General features: G+C 40.5%; 2 protein-coding genes across 5 annotated transcripts in view; one reads left to right on the top strand and one right to left on the bottom strand.

The window, feature by feature from the left end:
- rbks (ribokinase) overlaps positions 1–5,675 on the bottom strand; it is a 64,712-nt gene extending 59,037 nt beyond the window's left edge. For 2 of the 3 annotated variants that reach the window (XM_065288711.2, XM_065288708.2), the window contains exon 1: positions 5,567–5,637. In XM_065288711.2, the coding sequence (XP_065144783.1) occupies positions 5,567–5,622 (56 nt within the window). In that variant the 5' untranslated portion in view covers positions 5,623–5,637. Of the gene's footprint in view, positions 1–4,501; positions 4,568–5,566 lie in introns of all 3 variants that reach the window. The other variant, XM_065288710.2, reaches the window with a different exon arrangement.
- Positions 5,676–5,826: 151 nt separating this feature from the next.
- Positions 5,827–19,245, top strand: part of babam2 (BRISC and BRCA1 A complex member 2) — a 409,020-nt gene continuing 395,601 nt past the window's right edge. For both annotated transcript variants that reach the window (XM_065288707.2, XM_065288706.2), the window contains exons 1-2: positions 5,827–5,903; positions 8,296–8,451. In XM_065288707.2, coding sequence (XP_065144779.1) covers positions 8,394–8,451 — 58 coding nt within the window. In that variant the 5' untranslated portion in view covers positions 5,827–5,903; positions 8,296–8,393. The remainder of the gene's footprint in view (positions 5,904–8,295; positions 8,452–19,245) is intronic.

Genomic DNA, 19,245 nt, shown 5'->3' with positions numbered 1-19,245 from the left:
CAAAGCATTCACGTAATTTGTCTAGTAAAGGTTCTTAACTCGCAATAGTTATTTTCACGGAACAAAGCACTCACGGTCATAACACAGACCAACCAAATAAATAAATAAAACCTTTTCTGCATGAACACTTAAAATGAATTGCATTAAATAGTTTGCCACCGTTTGCCACTGAACCTGCATTAACGACGACAGTGGGGCTTCCGGCCTTAGTCAAACGGTTTGGCACGTATGGTTGGGTTGCGATTTTGGTGCTTTCGTGTGTCTTGTGAATAGTATGCCATACCGACCCGTTTGCCACTGAACCTGCATTAACGACGACAGTGGGGCCTCCAGCCTTAGTCAAACGGGTTGGCACGTATGGTCGGGTTGCGATTTTGGCGCTATCGTAAGTCTTGTGAATAGTATTATTTTTCCTCGGATAAAAGCCCGGGGTTTTTTTTTTCTCCTAGGGGGTTTTTCACCCCGGGGAGGCAGCCTTTTTGGGCTTTACCTAGCTTCCTCTTCTATACGTTGCTTTAGTAATACGTGCACTTATAATATTGAGTCAAAGCCGCAGCAAATTTAACTGCTCATGCTATCATGTATTTTGTTGTGCTATCTGTCATTTTTCTGTAATTTTCACTGCTTCTATTTATGTAAAGCTGCTTTGAAACAATTGACTTTTGTGAAAAGCGCTATATAAATAAAATTGAATTGAAAAATTGAATTGAATACTTTTCACTATACATTAAGCTATGTAAATGTGAAGATCAGGAAATTTAAAGTGGATAATATGCTTGATATATATGAAGAGTTTGGTTCCAAAACGCAATAAATCCATTTTGACAAATTTTGGTAAAAACGTGTTTTCTATACCAAGAAAGTGTCAAGATGAAAACCACTATTTTCTGTTACAAAGTTTCACATAGCATCTTTAGGTTATAAAAACATAAAAAATTCAAATCCATAACTTGATTTTCAAAGATTTATTATCAAAACGGATTATTTTTTCCACAAAATGCAATAAATCCATGACAAGTTTTTATTCAAAATGCTATAAATCTATTGAATCAATCGCCTATATAAATGTGCATTCACCTTCGCCATGTTATATTAATTTAGTTGAACAGTTGTACACACTAATTAAAAATATAAACATTAATGTCATTAATCAAAACACTTACTTTGTGATATTAACAACACTGTCATTGCTGTGGTTATACTTGACGTCTTCGCTTAACGTTTTTCACAGCGATCAGCTGTAAAATGTTTTGGTCCTGCTCGATTTTCGTTGACTTTGAGTAAAATTGGAAAGTTTTTCATAAGATCCCCTGGGGTCAATGTGTTATCATGACAGAAACTTGATGCTGTCGGTCCGGGCAAACAAGCGATCGTCTCCCAAAGTGCCTCATCTAAATTATTAGATGTTGATGACTTACGTTTCTTTCCCGTCACAGAAAACCATCACAGGTTTATTAATGCTATTAAAGGATTATTTTGTTTTTGTTTGTTTGTTGATCATGAAGTACAAAGTAGATGAGGAAAACTAGAACTCCGTGTACTCAGCGCGCCGCCATTGTTTGTTTACATTGCGTGAATGGTGCGCTGCAATCTGTGGAGTGGATTTATGGCATTCTGTAAAAAAGGAGGAGTGGCGTTTGTTGCGTTTTGGGAAAAAAGGGAGAAAAGATGACAGAATAACACGGCGGATATTGGATTTTGCGTAAAATTAAGAATTTACTTTTTAATACTGACCTGATATAATACTGATTCTGGCAGTAACTAATTTTTTTCAAAAATGGCGTTTATTGCGTTTTTGAACCAAACTCTTCATATATACAGTCGAGCTCAAAATAATTCATACCCTTTGTAAATATGACCAAAGAAGGCTGTGAAAATAAATCTGCATCGTTTATACTTTTGGTCTTTAATTTAAAAAATCTACAAAAATCCAACCTTTTATTGGAGAATAATAATTTTAAAATGGGGGAAATCTCATTATGAGAGAAATATTTTTCTCTAATACACACTGCTCACAATTAATCATACCTTTTTATTCAATTCTTTTTGCAAAAGCTCATTTTCCCAAGAGAACAGCTCTGAGTCTTCACCTATAATGCCTGATGAGTTTGGAGAACACCTGACAAGAGATCATAGATCATTCCTTCATGCAGAATCTCTCATCAGATCATTCAGATTCCAGCTCCATGTTGGTGCTTCTTCTCTTCAGTTCATCCCACTCATTTTCTTTAGGGTTCAGGTCAGGGGAATGGGATTGTCATGGCAGAAGCTTCGTTTTGTGCTCAGTGACTCGTTTTTGTGTTACTTTTGATGTTTGTTTTGGATCATTGCTCTAAATGAAGATCAAACCATGGTCCATTATATGATTTCTAACAGGGACAGTCAGGTTTTTATTTTTTTATCTGTTGGTATTTCATAGAATCCATGATGCCTCGTATCTGATCATGTCCAGGACCTCAAGCAGAAGAATAGGCCCACAACATTAAAAATACAGCAGAATATTTCATTGTACACATGGGGTACATTTTACCCCTGAGTGCATCAAACTAATGTTGAGTGTTTGCTGCTAAAAAAAGCAATTTTTTTGCTTCATCAGACCATAGAACATTTGAAAAGTAACTGACACTACTGGAACTTCAAACGTGATGGGTTCTATGTTCAGATGAAGCAAAAAATTGTGTTTTTAGCAGCAAACACTCAACATTAGTTAGGTGAAGAGTCAGAGCTGTTCTCTTGGGAAAAGGAGGTTGCCAAAATGATTGAATAAAAGGGTATGATTAATTGTAAGCAGTGTGTATAAGAGAAAAATATTTCTTTTATAATGAGATTTTCCCCTATTTTAAAATTATTATTCTCTAATGAAAGGTTGTATTTTTGTAGATTTTTTTAAAGATCAAAAGTATTAACGATGCAAATTTATTTTCACAGCCTTCTTTGGTCATATTTAAAAAGGGTATGAATCATTTTGAGCTCGATTGTATAAATATTTAATGTCAGACAAATTAATATTTTTATTGCCAGTACCAGCATATGATCTCTGTATTGTTCTTTCCTTTATTTCTACCTTTTTTATTTATTTGTCATATAAAAACAGCACATCATCCATTTATGGCAAATCAATAAATTTTTAAGAACACAAAAAAGATTAGTATGTCTCAAATTGGACTAGCTTTTAATGTAACAGGTGGTTAAAAATTTTTTAAAAATGTGCATAGCTGAAAATCTACAAAATAAAAAAGCTGTAAGAAAATATTGATACATGCAAACATTTATTTATATTGTAGTATTTATAATTTATCGAGAAAAGGGTACAATATCGTCACAAAAAATCATTAATGGCAGTTGTTGTTTTTTTAAGTGTACATCCCGACAGCTATAGCATTCTTATTATCTCTGAACTTAAACAGTGACAGAAAGATACGGAGCCCCTTAGGGGACATGGAGCAAAAATTAAATAAAGTTTAGTTTCATGTGCTCACGTGAAACTTTCATGTGCTCACGCGAACTTTCATGTGCTCACTCGAAACCTTCATGTGCAGAATTTCTTTTTTTTAGTTTAGTTTCTCGTGCTCACGTGAAGCCACCGCGCGAGCAGGTGAAGCTATCGCGCGAGCACGTGAAACTATCGCGTGCTCACCTGAAACTATCGCGCGCGCACGTGAAAGCTTCACGTGCGCGCGCGATAGTTTCACGCGGGCACATGAAAGTTTCACGTGAGCACATGAAAGTTTCACGTGAGCACATGAAACTAAACTTTAGATTTTTTTTACTCCAATGTCACCTTAGGGGCTCGGTAGAAAGAACTAGCATAGGGGCATGCCACAAATTTGTTTTCTAATGACAGCTTTCTTAAAATTATATTCCATTACATTCTCAAAATAAGAATACTCTAAAAATGTCTGGTGTGCAAATATTGGACAGAACACACCGCTGGGTTAAACTGACCCAATGCTGGGTTATTTTAACCCAACTGCTGGGTTATTATACCTAACAGTTGCATAACATCATCCCACTGTTGGGTCATTTTTAACCCAGCATGGGTTCTGCCCATATTTACCAATTATGGGTCAAAAATAACCCAGCCAGGTTTAGAGTGAAATATCCCAATATACCGCAGCAGTAAAAAAAAAAAAAAAAAAATAACAGTATCGCAATGCACTGCAACATATTGCATAGCAACCCCTGTACGTGATACGTAATGTATCACAAGATTCTTCCCGATACACAGCCCTAGTAATTAATATTTCATTTTCTCCTTTTTGATTATTTCAACCTTTCAATCATGTTAGTTAAGTTACTGTAAGATACTAAATAATAATAATAAAAAATAAGTTAATCCATAACTGCAAACCAACAATTTGTCGCTGATACAGCTTAGTTATATCTGCATATCTTACCAGGTTACTTGTAATCCTGTTTGAAGAATTCATTAAATTGTATTTTTTAAACATTTATTTTATTTTGATTTGTATGTTTCTTTCTATCCTGTTACAAGACATACCTTACTAAATCCGTCATACAGGAACCCACAACTACGACACTCACATCTTCAGACATGACTTAATATCTGAAACAAGTGAACATTCAATGAGACAGTAGCACAATCTAATACATTTACATTATGTTGAATGTTTCCAGAAACGTCTAATCTTCATTAGTTCATTTTTCACAATAAACACACGTGTCACATTAAAGACATGCTTGCTGTAATGTGGATCATTATTTCAGCACTGACATTAACACATTAAAATCATTCATTAATTCAATAACTTGCGTATAAGCAATGAATGCAGACATAAGTGTTAATCTGCTCAAATCTCCTAGCAGGCCACAGGGACTGTGAAAGAATGGCTCCAAAATTATCTTTATACCTAGACTCATTAGTACATGGCTTGAATGGCATCAAATGCATTTTGTTGTTTGTGCATATAGACCTTTAAAGGGATGGTTTACCCAAAATTAAAGTCTGTCATCATTAACTCACCATTATGTTGTTACAAAACTGTCTAAATTTTGTTTGTTTTGATGAAGACAAAGGAAGATATTCTGTAGGGCTCACTAACGGTTTGGTTACAAATATTACTCAAAATATATTCCTTCGTGTTCAGCAGAATAAAGAAATTTATACAGAATTGTAACATAAACGATGACAGAATTTTTTTTTGGGGTAAACTGTGCCTTTAATAGACATGCTGACCTTATCTGCGTGATAAAATGCATATACATGACAAAGCAAAATTAATATCAGTAAGATCGTATCATTACGAACTAAATTATCACAATGAGTGTTTATTTACATCTACTGTATAATCTTTTGGAAAAGATTACATGAAAGAAACTTAGTTCATTAAGTGTACTGATGGAAATCCAACATTGCTTATTATTGTTTTAAATCCGAGGCATAACAAAATGTGATTAAAGTTCACTATTGTGTATAAAGAGCTTTGGTTAAAGTCTACTGAATCTTTGCATCGTGTTGCTTACAGGTATGGTACGTCAAAAATAATTGACATTTGTAATGATTTGGTGTGTATGTATATAACAGTTATAATAATTTACACTTTACCTAGTTCCACACTGATTCTTAAAAAGCTCACGTCTGCTCACAGCAAAGAAACCCATGTGACAAACGAACAGTTTCAGCTGTTCCCGTTTTTTCCTGTCCTTTAACATGTAATTTATTATTTTAGTTTTTGAAGTATACTTACTGACCCGAAAATTATGTGACATCTGTTTTAATTTAAAAGTACTACGGAAATGGTAATTTACAAATATATGTAATGATGCTCTTGTAAAAGGAATCAGGATTATTTTCTGGCAACCATTAACAGGACCCAAATAACAACACCGGAAGTGGGATAATGTGTTCACTGTGAAGATTTGTGATTATAACTTATATAAAGGTACTGGAAACTATCCATTTGCTAATTGTAAGAAAGAAACACTTCAACAAAGAGTTGATAACGAAAAATTATGAAACTAACAGGAGTCTAACGCAATCTTGGATTAGCATTTTAGCACGTAAATTAGCATAACACCAAGACGAACGAAATATTTCACAAACTACACAATTTAAACGGTTCCCCTAGTAAATTAATCTATAGTTACGCGTTATTTTATGTGCCTTTTACCCAGCCTAATTTGATTGGTATCGATTCTTTATTTAATTTCATTTTGTTATCCGTTTAAAATAAGACTTGTTTATTCGTGATTGTACTAATTTCTATTTGATGAAATTCGAAACACCACACTAAAATGTATGAATGTCATTGCATTAGGCGTTTGAGCCCCACTTAAATATAATCTATCATATGACTCACCAATGTATTTTTAAATGGAAATATGAAGAATTTTATTACACTTGCATTGTCATTTACGTTACTCACAAATGACTTACAATTATTATGTCATTTTATTAACGAATTGTACATTTTAATTGCAGTATCCAAATAACTTATAGTAACATTGTATCTTATTAAAATCATTGTCATTAGTTGGACAAAACTTTTTGTGTCTCATACACCTCTACAGCCAAGCGACTTTGTGCGACCTACCTTATCCCACAATATACCCACACCTGCATCCCGACCAAACCAAGTAGCACAATCACCTTTTCAGGAAAAAATATTTTACAGAAGTAGATATACTACAAATATTTTTAGTTTTTGTGGGGGTACATTAGATATACTACAAATATTTATAGTTTATGTGGGGGTACATTACACTTCTATCTTCCTATCTAACTTTAAAAAAAAAAACATATTAAAGCATATACTTTAAATGACTATGATACGTTGATACAATTTGTTTATAATCATAATTTGGTATTTCACACTCCTTACCTTCTGCATAGGTCAGTTAGAATATTGATAGATTTATAAGAGTTAAATATTTAGAATAAACTGTAATGGATGCACTGTTTAAAAATTTCTGTAGATATTACTGTATTACTGGCAGCAGTTTGCCAGTAACTTACTGTAGATTTAAATTTATGTTATTTACTGACAACAGTTTGTTCAAAGATAAATAAACATTAACAAAACTTAATCTTCACAGAAAAACAAACATAAAAGTACATCATTATGCACAGCACTTCTGGGAACCAAAATCAGAAAAAAACTGAAATAGGTTGATAAGGATTTCTGGTTCACAGAATACTTTGCATAAATGTATCATTTTATTCTATAAAGACAAAGCCTTGTTAATGTTTGATATTCTTTTTTCTTTGAAAAACTGTTGGCAATAAATTAGATACATTTAAATCTACAGTAAGTAACTGGCAACCTGCTATATAACTACAGCAATTTTTGTACAGTGTGGGTCCTACTGTTTGCTGTACACATAATGCATGGCATGAGCCTTGCACCGCAACTATTGGTACTGTGTAAGCCAGTGTTTCCCAATCCTGGTCCTCGAGGCCCCCTCCCAGAAAGCTGTACATGTCTCCTTATTTAACACACATGATTAAACTCATCAGCTTGTTAGGGAGACATGTTTACCATTCTGGAAGGAGGCTGATTAGTTGAATCAGGTGTTTTAAATACAACGACATTTAAAACTTTCTGGGAGGGGGGCCTCGAGGACCAGGATTGGGAAACATTGGTAAACTATTGCTTTTGGAAGTAGAGCCTTTTTCCTTTGCTGCTCTTACAGTGAATGGGAGTGGGGCTAGCACTGCTATATATTGCACTCTCTGAATGACATACATTGTGAATCTTTTTTTTTTTTTTTCATTTTTATTTGCACTGGAGTTATGCAACAAGGTTATAGGAAGAAATTAAAGTGCTATAATTGTTTAAATGCTATATTGGGTCCTCACTGGTTCTATCAACTTAGAAAATGTGAAAAAGAATAACCCTGTTACTTAGTTTTGGTAAACCATTCTCTGCAAGCATGTGAAAAAATATGTCATCTGGCTCCCCTTGTGATGTCAGAAGGGTATAAAACCGCCCCTTAATCTCCACTATCCAACCATGGCACTGCCATTTAGTGCAGATATCAGCTCATTTGCATTTTAAGAACACACACACAAAACGGTACACTTTGCCAATTTTAACACGCTATAATAAATTATCTGCGGGTATTTTGCGCTAGAACTTTACATACACATTCTGGGGACAACAAAGATTAAGGTAGGGATTTCCCCGTAGCATCAGCTTCTGACGCAAAGTCTTGTTCCTAACCTCAGGTAACCGAGGTTAGGGTAGTAACCGGAGACATTTTTGGCAAATGAATATTGTACATATACTTTTAACATTAATTCTCTTATGGTATGTTATGTTATCACATTACCAGATCACAGCCCTATTTGAAGATGAACAGCCTATCTCCAGAGGTGGCACTGGGTCGGATTTCTCCTGAGCTGAGGCCTTTACTCTTTACTGTGGTACATAATGGACGGGTTGGTTTGGACTCCTCTAACTGTCTCCGGATTACTGATATTAAGAGTGGGTAAGTGTGGTATAAGCTACTATACAAAATAAATTTGAAGAATGTGTATATATATATATATATATATATATATATATATATTTTTTTTTTTTTAATGCCGTTTTATTGCTTTTTGGAACCAAATTGGGTTGGGCGATGTCCCCTCAATTGGCAGTTGATGATGGTTATGTTAAACCATCGCGATGGACGATGATATCGTAAGGCGGGGGTATTTTAATATTTTCGTTATTATATAATCATTACTTGCAGTTAAGAAGAGTTGTGCACTTTTTATTTTAATATATATCTTTACATAAACACTATTTGTACTTATAGAGCTATAATTTCGTTCTTTTATAATCCAACTAATGACTCTTTCTAATAGAATGCACATAAGGGGATAAAGTAGCTTTATTCCAATTAAGAAGAGTTGTGCACTTTTTTCAAAATATCTCTGTACATAAATATTCTTTTCTTCTAATTAAAAGCTATAATTCTAAAATTGAGGTTACTGTCTCTTCAAATAAGCAGAGACTGGCTTATGACTGTAATCTTTACATACACTTAAGACATAAACAAATGTTTTTATTAGAAAAAGAATACTTTGGAGATAATTTTGTTTATATGTGCCCTGTCAATAACAGAAAGATTTTACATTCGCTTGTTTGCGTCTCACTCGTGTGTGCACTATTGAGGGCACTTAAACGCGCGCGCACACACAGAGAACGAAGGCGATTCCCAAACAGCGCAGCATAAAAACGTTACGTTGTTTTTCATTGCTTTATTCGGCACATGTATGTTAATGGACTATACAGTATGAGACACATTTGCGTGACTCTCTCTAAAGTTTACACATCAAGAGTTCTGATCTTTCAAGGGCGTACTCACTGTGATGATCACGTCTGGACCGGACACAACCGCATTGTGCCTCTGTGCGTACTTTAGCGCCTTTTTGCGGTTAAATACATCCATGCATGCATCCATGTACATGTTGCTTCAGACAAGCACGTGCAGGTCGCGGTTTCTGTTTGCGTCATCACAACATTTCGGCCGTATTGTTTCGGTGATAAAAGTCTTTCGGTGGCCGAATATTCGGTGCATCCCTAATTTTAAGTAGGGCTGGGCAAGAAAAACGATTTTTCGATTAATCGGTTTTTAAAACGTGGTCGATAAAAAAAATTATTCTCAAAGAGCAGAATCGATTTTTTACATATTTATTTCCGCAAACATTGAACGGAGGAATGGAAGCATTTTAAATTTCGCAAGCAAGACGTGTCATGGCTTTTTATTTCTTTTTATTAATTACCCACTTGTAAACTGCTGTTCACTGTTCTTTTTTATTAATATAGTATGTGTATTAAATCTATATTCATTGAGTTAAATCGAGAATCGAGTATAAAAACCTACCTGAGAACGGGAATCGAAAATTAAATTGAGAATCGGAATCGAATCGATTTGATAGCTTGTGAATCGAAATCGAATCGATCTGGAACATCTGAATCGATACCCAGCCCTAATTTTAAGTTAAATGTACAACATGTAAAAAGACAAGTTTCTAGCATTGTCAAGATCAAATGCCTGACAGGATATTTTCACACTTCACGTCTCAGGCATAGACTACAGTTTTTAAAATAGCATATATGCATAGTTATATTTTCAATTTAATTTATAGAGCAATTCCCGCAAAGATTTTAGGTTAACTATAGTCCATAGAAGAGAGTTAGTGTATGTCGACTCGCAGCGGAGTGGGGCGGGGGCGTGGCATCACGATGGTGTCTCTCCATCGTGATGGTTGATAATATCGATAATATCGTCCATCGGCACAACCCTAGAACCAAACTCTTCATATATATATATATTTTGACCGAAATAACCACTTGTTACAACCGAGGTATGCAGCAAAGCATTTGTGAAGCCACAACACGCACAATCTTTGGATTTGAACCAATTTGAAATGATTCGAGCTTTTATGACATGGTGCATTAACCTGCTGGAAGTAGCCTTCAGAGGATGGGTTCGTGGTGGTCCTTAAGGGATGGACATGGTCAGAAACAATGCTCAGGGTAGGCCATGGCATTTGAACAATGCCCAAGTGGCACTACAGGGCCTAAAGTGTGCCAAGAAAACATCCCCCACACCATTACACCATAGTGATAACAAAGCATGATGGATCCATGTTCTCATTCTGTTTACGCCAAATTCTGACTCTACCATCTGAATGTCTCAACAGAAATCGAGACTCATCAGACCAGGCAACATTTTCCCAGTCTTGAACTGTCCAATTTTGGTGAGCTCGTGCAAATTGTAGCCTCTTTTTCCTATTTGTGTTGGAGATGAGTGGTACCCGGTGGGGTCTTCTGCTGTTGTAGCCCATTCGCCTCAGGGGTGTGCGTGTTGTGGCTTCACAAATGCTTTGCTGCATACCTTGGTTGTTACAAGTCAAAGTTTTCAGTCAAAGTTGCTCTTCTATCAGCTTGAATCAGTCGGCCCATTCTCCTCTGACCTCTAGCATCAATATGGCATTTTTGCCCACAGGACTGCTGCATACTGGATGTCTTTCCCTTTTCACACCATTCTTTGTAAACCCTAGAAATGGTTGTGCGTGAATATCCCAGTAACTTAGCAGATTGTGAAATACTCAAACCAGCCCGTCTGGCACCAACAACCATGCCACACTCAAAATTGCTTAAATCCCCTTTCTTTCCCATTCTGACATTCAGTTTGGAGTTCAGGAGATTGTCTTGACCAGGACCACACCCCTAAATGCATTGAAGCAACTGCCATGTGATTGGTTGATTAGATAATTGCATTAATGAGAAATTTAATAGGTGTTACTAATAATCCTTGAGGTGAGTGAGTTTATATATAGACACCCATACCCGTACATGCACACATATAGGCATGGGTGCACGTAACTTTTTTTGTCCTGGTTCTTAAAGGAGCACCTGGAGATGCTACCTGATACTCAGACTATTCAAAGCACCGACATCCTAAATGCTGTCAACATTATTAATCTCCTGACTACTCTCTTCACCATATCACTTTGATTTAAACATGGTAGACGATGATTTATATGAAATAAAATATGTCTGGTTATTGTTTTAATACATGTAACCTTTATAAATGTCTGCTAACTCATATAAATTTCAAATATTGTTAAAGACAAGTAAATGGTCAGAAATAAAGATCTAATTATGAGCAATGGCACAAATAAATACAATAGAACAAACATACAAATGAAATAAACAGTGCTATTAATGTTTTCAGGCTGGTCTGTAATTTTCAGGTAGAGTACAGAAACTAAATAAAGTAATCAGATAATACTGCATAGCCTCTACTGTGTACATTGGATTTATTCTTATTAAAAGTTACAAAAGTTATTTAGTCAAGACAAGGAAAGGATTATGATTTTCTTTGTCTGTGGTTTGATTAATATTTAAAACAGCATCAGGTTTATACTCTAAAAATGGGTGTACTGTCACTTTAAATGCATGGATCCAATACATTGTTACGAACCGCGGGTCAGGTCGAGTTCGGGCTCGGGCAGAGAATCTAAGCTCTAAAGAAGCGGGAAATATTGTAAAGCTCTGTTGGACGTACAGTTTAATGAGAAACTTATTGAGTCCAAACAAGCCTGGAGAAAAGTCATATGAGGATTTGACAGCCCTGCTGCAGTCAAGGAAGAAAAACAACATTAACATGTTACAGGTGTGGGGGTGAACATATGGCTAGAGATAATGAGAAAAATGTCATTTTGTAAATGAAAAGTGCCATGCATGTGGTAAAAAGGGACATGTGAAGAGAGTGTGCAGATCCTAATTTCCTGTAGACCAGCAGTTTAAGGGAGGAGGGAAGCACAAGCAGTCTGTGAAAAGTACCAGATATGATAAAAATTTGTCCATGACGCATCACATTAGGGAATCTCAAGAAAATGACACTAGTGAGGATGATGTATTTACTGTGTACACCTTAATAGAGCCTAGAATAACTAAAGTGGATCCCAATACTACCGAGCTAAACATAAATGAGAGCATTACTGAGTTTGAGGATACTGGCTGTAGTGTGATGATTTCGTCAAAGACAGAATATACTAATTTATGGACAACAGGGGGCACACTAGAGTTGCAGGACTGTGCAGTGATTTTGAAAACCTATACGGGCAAAAAGTACCAACACTGGGAGCATCAGAGGTTACTGTGAAGTATAAAGACCATGTTAAGCAGCTGCCAGTAGTGGTCGTAACCACACCAGTACCTAACCTGTTAGGCAGGGCATGGATAAAGGAGTTGGGAATGAACTGTGTTCTTGTTAATAAGATTGAGCAACCAGAACTGACATTGCAGGCAGTCTTAAGGCAGAATGAAGAAGTTTTTAAGGAGGAACTGGGAACCTGCAGAGGCCCTCCAGCAAAAATTGATGCAAATGAAAATATGGCTCTAAAGTTTTATAAACCCAGACCAGTCCCTTATGCAATGAGAAAGAAGGTGTAGATGGAGAGACTCATAAACCGATTGTGCCTGTGTTAAAACCTGATGATTTGGTGCGTATCTGTGGAGACTACAAACTCACAGTCAACCAAGCATCAAAAGTGGAGCAGTATCCAATACCAAAATTGGAGGATTTGTTTGAGAAGTTGTCGGGTGGTGAAAAGTTAACCTGGATTTCAGTCATGCGTATCAGCAAGTAGAACTGGAGGAGTCATCAAAGACATATGTCACTATTAATACACACAAAGGTCTTTTCCAGGTGAATCGTCTTCCATTTGGTGTTTCTTCCAGTCCAGCCATATTTCAAAGACTGATGGAGATGTTGGTTAGCCGGCATCCTGAATGTGGCAGTATACCTGGATGACATTTTGTTGATGGGTCAGATCGACCAAGTCCATCTGACAGCATTAAACCAGGTGTTAACATGGCTGCAGGAAGTGGGTCTTCGTCTGAAACGCAACAAATGGGTATTCATGGAACAGGAAGCAGAGTTCCTGGGATATAAAGTGGATGCCTCTGGTCTTCATCCGTTGTCACATAAGGTCAGGGCGATACGAGAAGTGTAAGGAATCCCAATGCAGAGGTACTTTTATTTGACAACAAAGAGAAGATGAAGGATGCTGCCCCTGAAGAAAAGGGATAGAATATGCCCCGGCCTTGGACACCGGCACGGGGTACACAGGGGTAACTGAACCCCAATATGGGGCGAGACACGTAGGTCACTCCCGCGTGTGCCGCAACGCGGGAGGCTGGAGGGCGAACTCTCTCTACCCGGAGCACTGTGGAGATGCCAATCGGATTACCAAGCCATGGCAGAGGGGAACAGAAGGTGGAGAAACAGCAGTGCTGGTCAACGACACCAGACGGGCATACAGCAGATGCGATGGCAGTCTATGGGTACAGAGAAAGAGCACAGATGAGAAGGACCCACGAAACGGGCATACCATCAGGGCACAACACTCCACCGCTGCTCAATGTGCAGACCGAAGACAAATGGCAAAGTCTAAGAAAGGATCAGAGTCTCTTATAGTCCATAGGCAAATAGAAAATCCACAGCGAAGAGATGGCAATCCACAATCGAGGGAACAACAGCTGAATATCTGTAAGTAACGAAAAGCAGATAGCACAGACCAACATTAAAGTCAAAAAGACAAGACACGATACGGCGACATACATCATAAGACGGACTCGCAAACACTAAGGGGAAAGGAGAGAACTTATACTAAAGCCGATTGGGAAATAAACAAGCTTCAGGTGAGGATAACGCAGTGAGGAAATCACTGAGAGCAGGAACACCTGTGCGAGGTGCGCATGTGAATCTGTCAAACAAACACAAAACAACAAAGGAAAAACAGAGCACACAGCAAACCGGTAAGACCGAAATCATGACATCACTCCCCCCACGACCGCCACCTGGCGGTCTATCGGGGGGCTCACCTCGTCGCCGGCGTAAATCCTTTATCAATACCAGATTTCAGGATGTCCCGGGCCGGTACCCAACACCTCTGCTCCGGACCGTACCCCTCCCAGTCCACCAGATATTGGAAGCCTCTCCCCTCGGCAGCGCACATCTAGAAGGGACTTAACAGTATAAGCCGGGGTACCATCGATGAGCTGAGGGGCGGGAGGGACGGGAGCAGAAGGGACAGGATTAAGGGGAGAGAAAAACACCGGTTTTAATTTAGAAACATGAAAAAACGTGTGAACCCGACCAAGAGTAGACAGCAATCTGAGCTTGACTGTCACCAGGTTGATTACCTTAATAATGGTATATGGCACAAGGAAACGGGGTGCCAGCTTACGAGAAGGCTCCCAGAGAGGCAGATCCTTGGAAGAAAGCCATACTTTCTGCCCACAAATAAAGCTAGGGGTGGGTCTGCGGTGACGGTCAGCCACGGCCTTGGTTCATCTGGATGCTAGGAGAAGGGATTCTCTAGCCCTCTTCCAGGTGTGTTTGCAACGTTGGACAAAGGCTAGCGCAGACGGAACCGCCGCATCGGGTTCTTGAGACGTGAAAAGTGGAGTCTGGAACCCCATGGACGACTCAAAAGGGGACATATTAAGGGAAGCCGTCGGGAGGGAGTTGTGCGCGCACTCTACCCAGGGTAACTGTTGGCACCAGGAGTTCGGATATTGAGAAGTCAGACAGCGGAGCGCTTGACCTAGATCCTGATTAGCCTATTCACATTGCCCATTGGTCTGAGGGTGATAACCTGAAGACAAGCTGGCCGTGCAGCCGATCTGTCTACAGAACTCTTGCCAGAAATGAGAAATGAATTGGGGACCCCTATCAGAAACCATGTCTGTGGGCAGACATGTAAGCGAAAGACGTGTTTGATCATGGCATTAGCAGTTTCCTTGGCAGAGGGGAGCTTGGGCAAGGGGACAAAATGAACCGCCTTAGAAAAACGATCAACTACAGTTAAAATTACGATGTTACCTTCAGAGCTAGGTAAGTTGGTAACAAAGTCAATGGCTATATGAGACCAGGGACGAGATGGGACGGGTAGGGGCATAAGATGACCAATGGGTGCTTGATTGGACACCTTATTACGGGCACAGACTTGACAGGCTAATACAAACTGTCTGACATCAGGGCCCATAGAGGGCCACCAGAAACGTTGCCGGACGGCGGCCAACGTTCCCTGAACTCCCTGATGGCAAACTAACCTGGACTCGTGAACCCACTGGATGACCTCAAAGCGTAGCCCAACCGGAACCCACAGTCAACTCGCTGGGCACTCAACTGGCACTTCCCCCTCTACGCCGGTACAAGAGGGTGAAGTTAAACCGGTCAAAGATGAGTGCCCAACGGGCCTGACGAGACGTCAATCTCCTGGCTGAACGGATGTTCTCCAAATTCTTGTGGTCCGTCCAGACCAGGAAAGGCTCTGAGGTACCCTCCAACCAGTGACGCCACTCCTCCAAGGCCAGCTTGACCGCCAGCAGCTCCAGGTTACCTATGTCGTAATTACGTTCTGCTGGGTTAAGCTTATGTGAGAAAAAGGCACACGGATGCACCTTTGCATCATTAGGAGACCTCTGGGACAAAACAGTGCCGACCCCTACCTCAGAAGCATCAACCTCAACGATAAATTGGGCTGCAGGATCTGGAATAGAAAGAACAGGAGCAGAGATAAACCGGGACTTTAAATTATCAAAGGCTTCCTGAGCCGCTCTATTACAAGCAAACCTGGTCTTAGTTGAGGTCAGAGCCGTAAGTGGCTGAGCAACCTGGCTGTAGTTACGGATAAATTGACGGTAAAAGTTGCCGAAGCTGAGAAACTGTAAAAGCTCCTTACGGGATTCGGGGACGGGACATTGAGCGACTGCTTTGACCTTAGCAGGGTCTGGACGTATTTCACCAGCGGCTATGACAAAACCCAGGAACGAAACCGACCTCTGGTGGAACTCGCACTTCTCTGACTTAACAAACAGCTGATTCTTTAAAAGATGTCTAAGGACTCTGCGGACGTGTTGAGTGTGTTCCTGCATAGAGGGAGAAAAGATGAGAATATCATCTAAATACACGAAGACAAATTTATTAATCATGTCTCTCAACACGTCATTGACCAGAGCCTGGAAGACATTCGTGAGCCCGAATGGCAGAACGCAGTACTCAAAGTGTCCAGCAGGGGTGTTAAAGGCTGTCTTCCATTCATCACCCTCTCTTATGCGTACCAAATGATAAGCATTGCGCAAATCGAGCTTGGTGAAGAACTGGGCTCCCTGTAAAAGCTCAAAAGCAGATGACATTAAAGGAAGGGGGTACTGATTCTTAACAGTAATGTCATTTAACCCTCTGTAATCAATACAGGGACGAAGGGAGCCTTCCTTCTTTTTGACAAAGAAAAACCCCGCCCCTGCGGGTGAGGTGAAGGGTCGGATGAGACCAGCACGAAGAGCATCATTAATATATTGGTCCGTAGCCTATCTTTCAGGGCCAGACAAAGAATAAAGTCTAGCTTTAGGGGGAGAAGTGCCTGGGAGAAGATCGATGGCACAGTCATACGGCCGGTGGCGAGAAAGAGAGGTGGCCCGGGCTTTACTGAATACCTGGCCAATGTCGGCATACTCCGCCGGGACCCCGGTCAAATCGGCTGCTGGTACCTGCGGGGGGGAAGACATAGAAGCAGAAACAGCGGCACCCAAACAAGACACATGACAAGACTGAGACCAAGAGAGAATAACACCTCTCTGCCAATCCACATGAGGGTTGTGCTGTACGAACCACCCATGCCCCAATATTATGGGAGACAAAGCGGCATGAAGCAGGTACAGCACAATTCTCTAAAGGTGATTGCCATAGATTAAGAGACTTACGGGGGGGTGCAGTGTGTAATCTGTGCCATCTGCTGACCGCGAAGAGACCAGACCTCCAGGGTAGTTTTGAGGGGAACAGTGGGGATCCCCCAGGAGAGAGCCCATTCGTGGTCTATGAAATTGCCCTCTGCCCCCGTGTCGAGAAGAGCGGAGGTAGCAAAATCCTGCCCGGCGAAGGATACGGTGACTGGCATTCTAGTGCAGGTGGTAGGGGAGAATTTAGGAGTAGTAGCGCCCACCAGGACTCCCGAAATCACTGATGGGTGAGGGCTTTTAACGGGCAATCCTTAGCCATATGACCTGGCTTGCCGCAGTAAAGACAGAGGGCATTGCGAAGACGGTGTTCTTTCTCCTTGGCTGACAGACGGAATCCACCCATCTGCATAGGCTCAGGTTCGGATGAAGCAGGGTTAGGAGAAGGCTACGGCCGACGAGGAGAGAGGGAAGCTTTGGGTAGTCGTAAAGCCCGGCGCTGGGAGTGTAAGGACCTGCGGGCTTCCATTCGGAGGGCAAGATTGATGATCGCCTCAAAAGACTCAGGCAGCTCGTGTAAAGAAATCTCATCCTGAATACCGTTGATGAGCCCATCCACAAAGCGCCCCCGAAGGGCTTCCTCATTCCATCGGCAGGCGGCAGCAAGCGTCTTGAATTCAACAGCATAATCTGTCACAGACAACCCAGCCTGGGTAAGACGAGTAAGGCGGGCGGCGGCAGCATCGCCGTGAGCAACGCGATCAAACAGCCTTTCCATCTCACCCCGGAATTCCTCAAAAGAGCGGCATCTGGTGCGTTCTGAGACGTAACGGTGGGGCTGGAGAGCAAAGATGAGCGAGCACTGTGATAAGAAAGCCCGACAGGCAGCTGGGTCTCCGTCGTATGGCGGAGGATCTGTTACATGAGGCTCTACTTCAGACGGTGTGTGCTCGCGGCGAACCTGATCAAGGTGAGTGGTGAGGTCGGCGACCCGGGCAGTGAGATTGTCTATCTCCCGATTGGTGGTGGACAAATGGGCAGTGTGCTGACCCAGCCAGGAGCCCTGCTGGGTGATCACCGTTTTCATCGAATCGACCTCCTCGGGATCCATTGTTGGCGAATCCGTTCTGTAAGGAACAACAGAGTCAGAATCCCAATGCAGAGGTAAGAAGCCCCCGCTCCGACCAATGTCACAGAACTGAGAGCGTACCTGGGACTGCTCAACTATTACAACTGGTTCCTACCAAACCTGTCAACGTCGTTGTCACCGTTACATGGATTGTTAATAAAGAAAAACCCCTGGAAATGGAAGGCAGAACAGGAGAGAGCTTTCAAGGAGTCTAAGTGACTCATGCAGTCATCAAAGGTGTTAGTACATTATGAAAGCCGAAAGGATCTGATCCTGTCCTGCGACGCGTCCCATTATGGAGAGGGTGTGGTATTGTCACATTATCTGGCAAGTGGGCAGAAGAGACTAATCAGCTTCATATCCAGGACTCTAACATCAGCTGAAATGAATTACTCTCAACTGGACAAAGAAGGCCTAGCAGTGATGTAGGCATTCAGCGCTATCACAAGTATTTATATGGAAGAAAGTTTGTCATTTGTCCGGACCACAAACCTTTACTGTCCCTCTTCGATGAAATGAAAGCAGTGCCCCAAATGGCTTCTCCACGTATACAGCGATGGGCAGTAAACTTGGGAGCATATGAATTCAGATGGTTTACAAGCCAGGAAAACACCATAATAACCCAGATGCGTTAAGTCGGCTTCCTCTACCTCAGCAGCCCATCTAGGGAGAGCAAAAGGAACGAGTGCTGATGATGGAGAAAGTGGCCCTCATATCGGCAGTGGAAATGAGCAGATGGACGAGCAGAGACCCTGTGTTGTCCAGAGTGGCCATCACAAGTACTGGACTCAGTTTTCCAACCTTATGTTGTGAGGAAAATAAAATTAAGTGTACAAGATGTATGTGTACTGTGGGGCTCCCGTGTAGTGGTGCTGACACTTTGGTACGGCAGCTACATCACGG

The sequence above is a fragment of the Paramisgurnus dabryanus genome, chromosome 17, assembly GCF_030506205.2.
Source record: "Paramisgurnus dabryanus chromosome 17, PD_genome_1.1, whole genome shotgun sequence".
Taxonomy (NCBI): Eukaryota; Metazoa; Chordata; class Actinopteri; order Cypriniformes; family Cobitidae; genus Paramisgurnus; species Paramisgurnus dabryanus.
The sequence above is the reverse complement of the archived record's forward strand: the minus strand, read 5'-3'. Positions and strand labels throughout refer to the sequence as shown.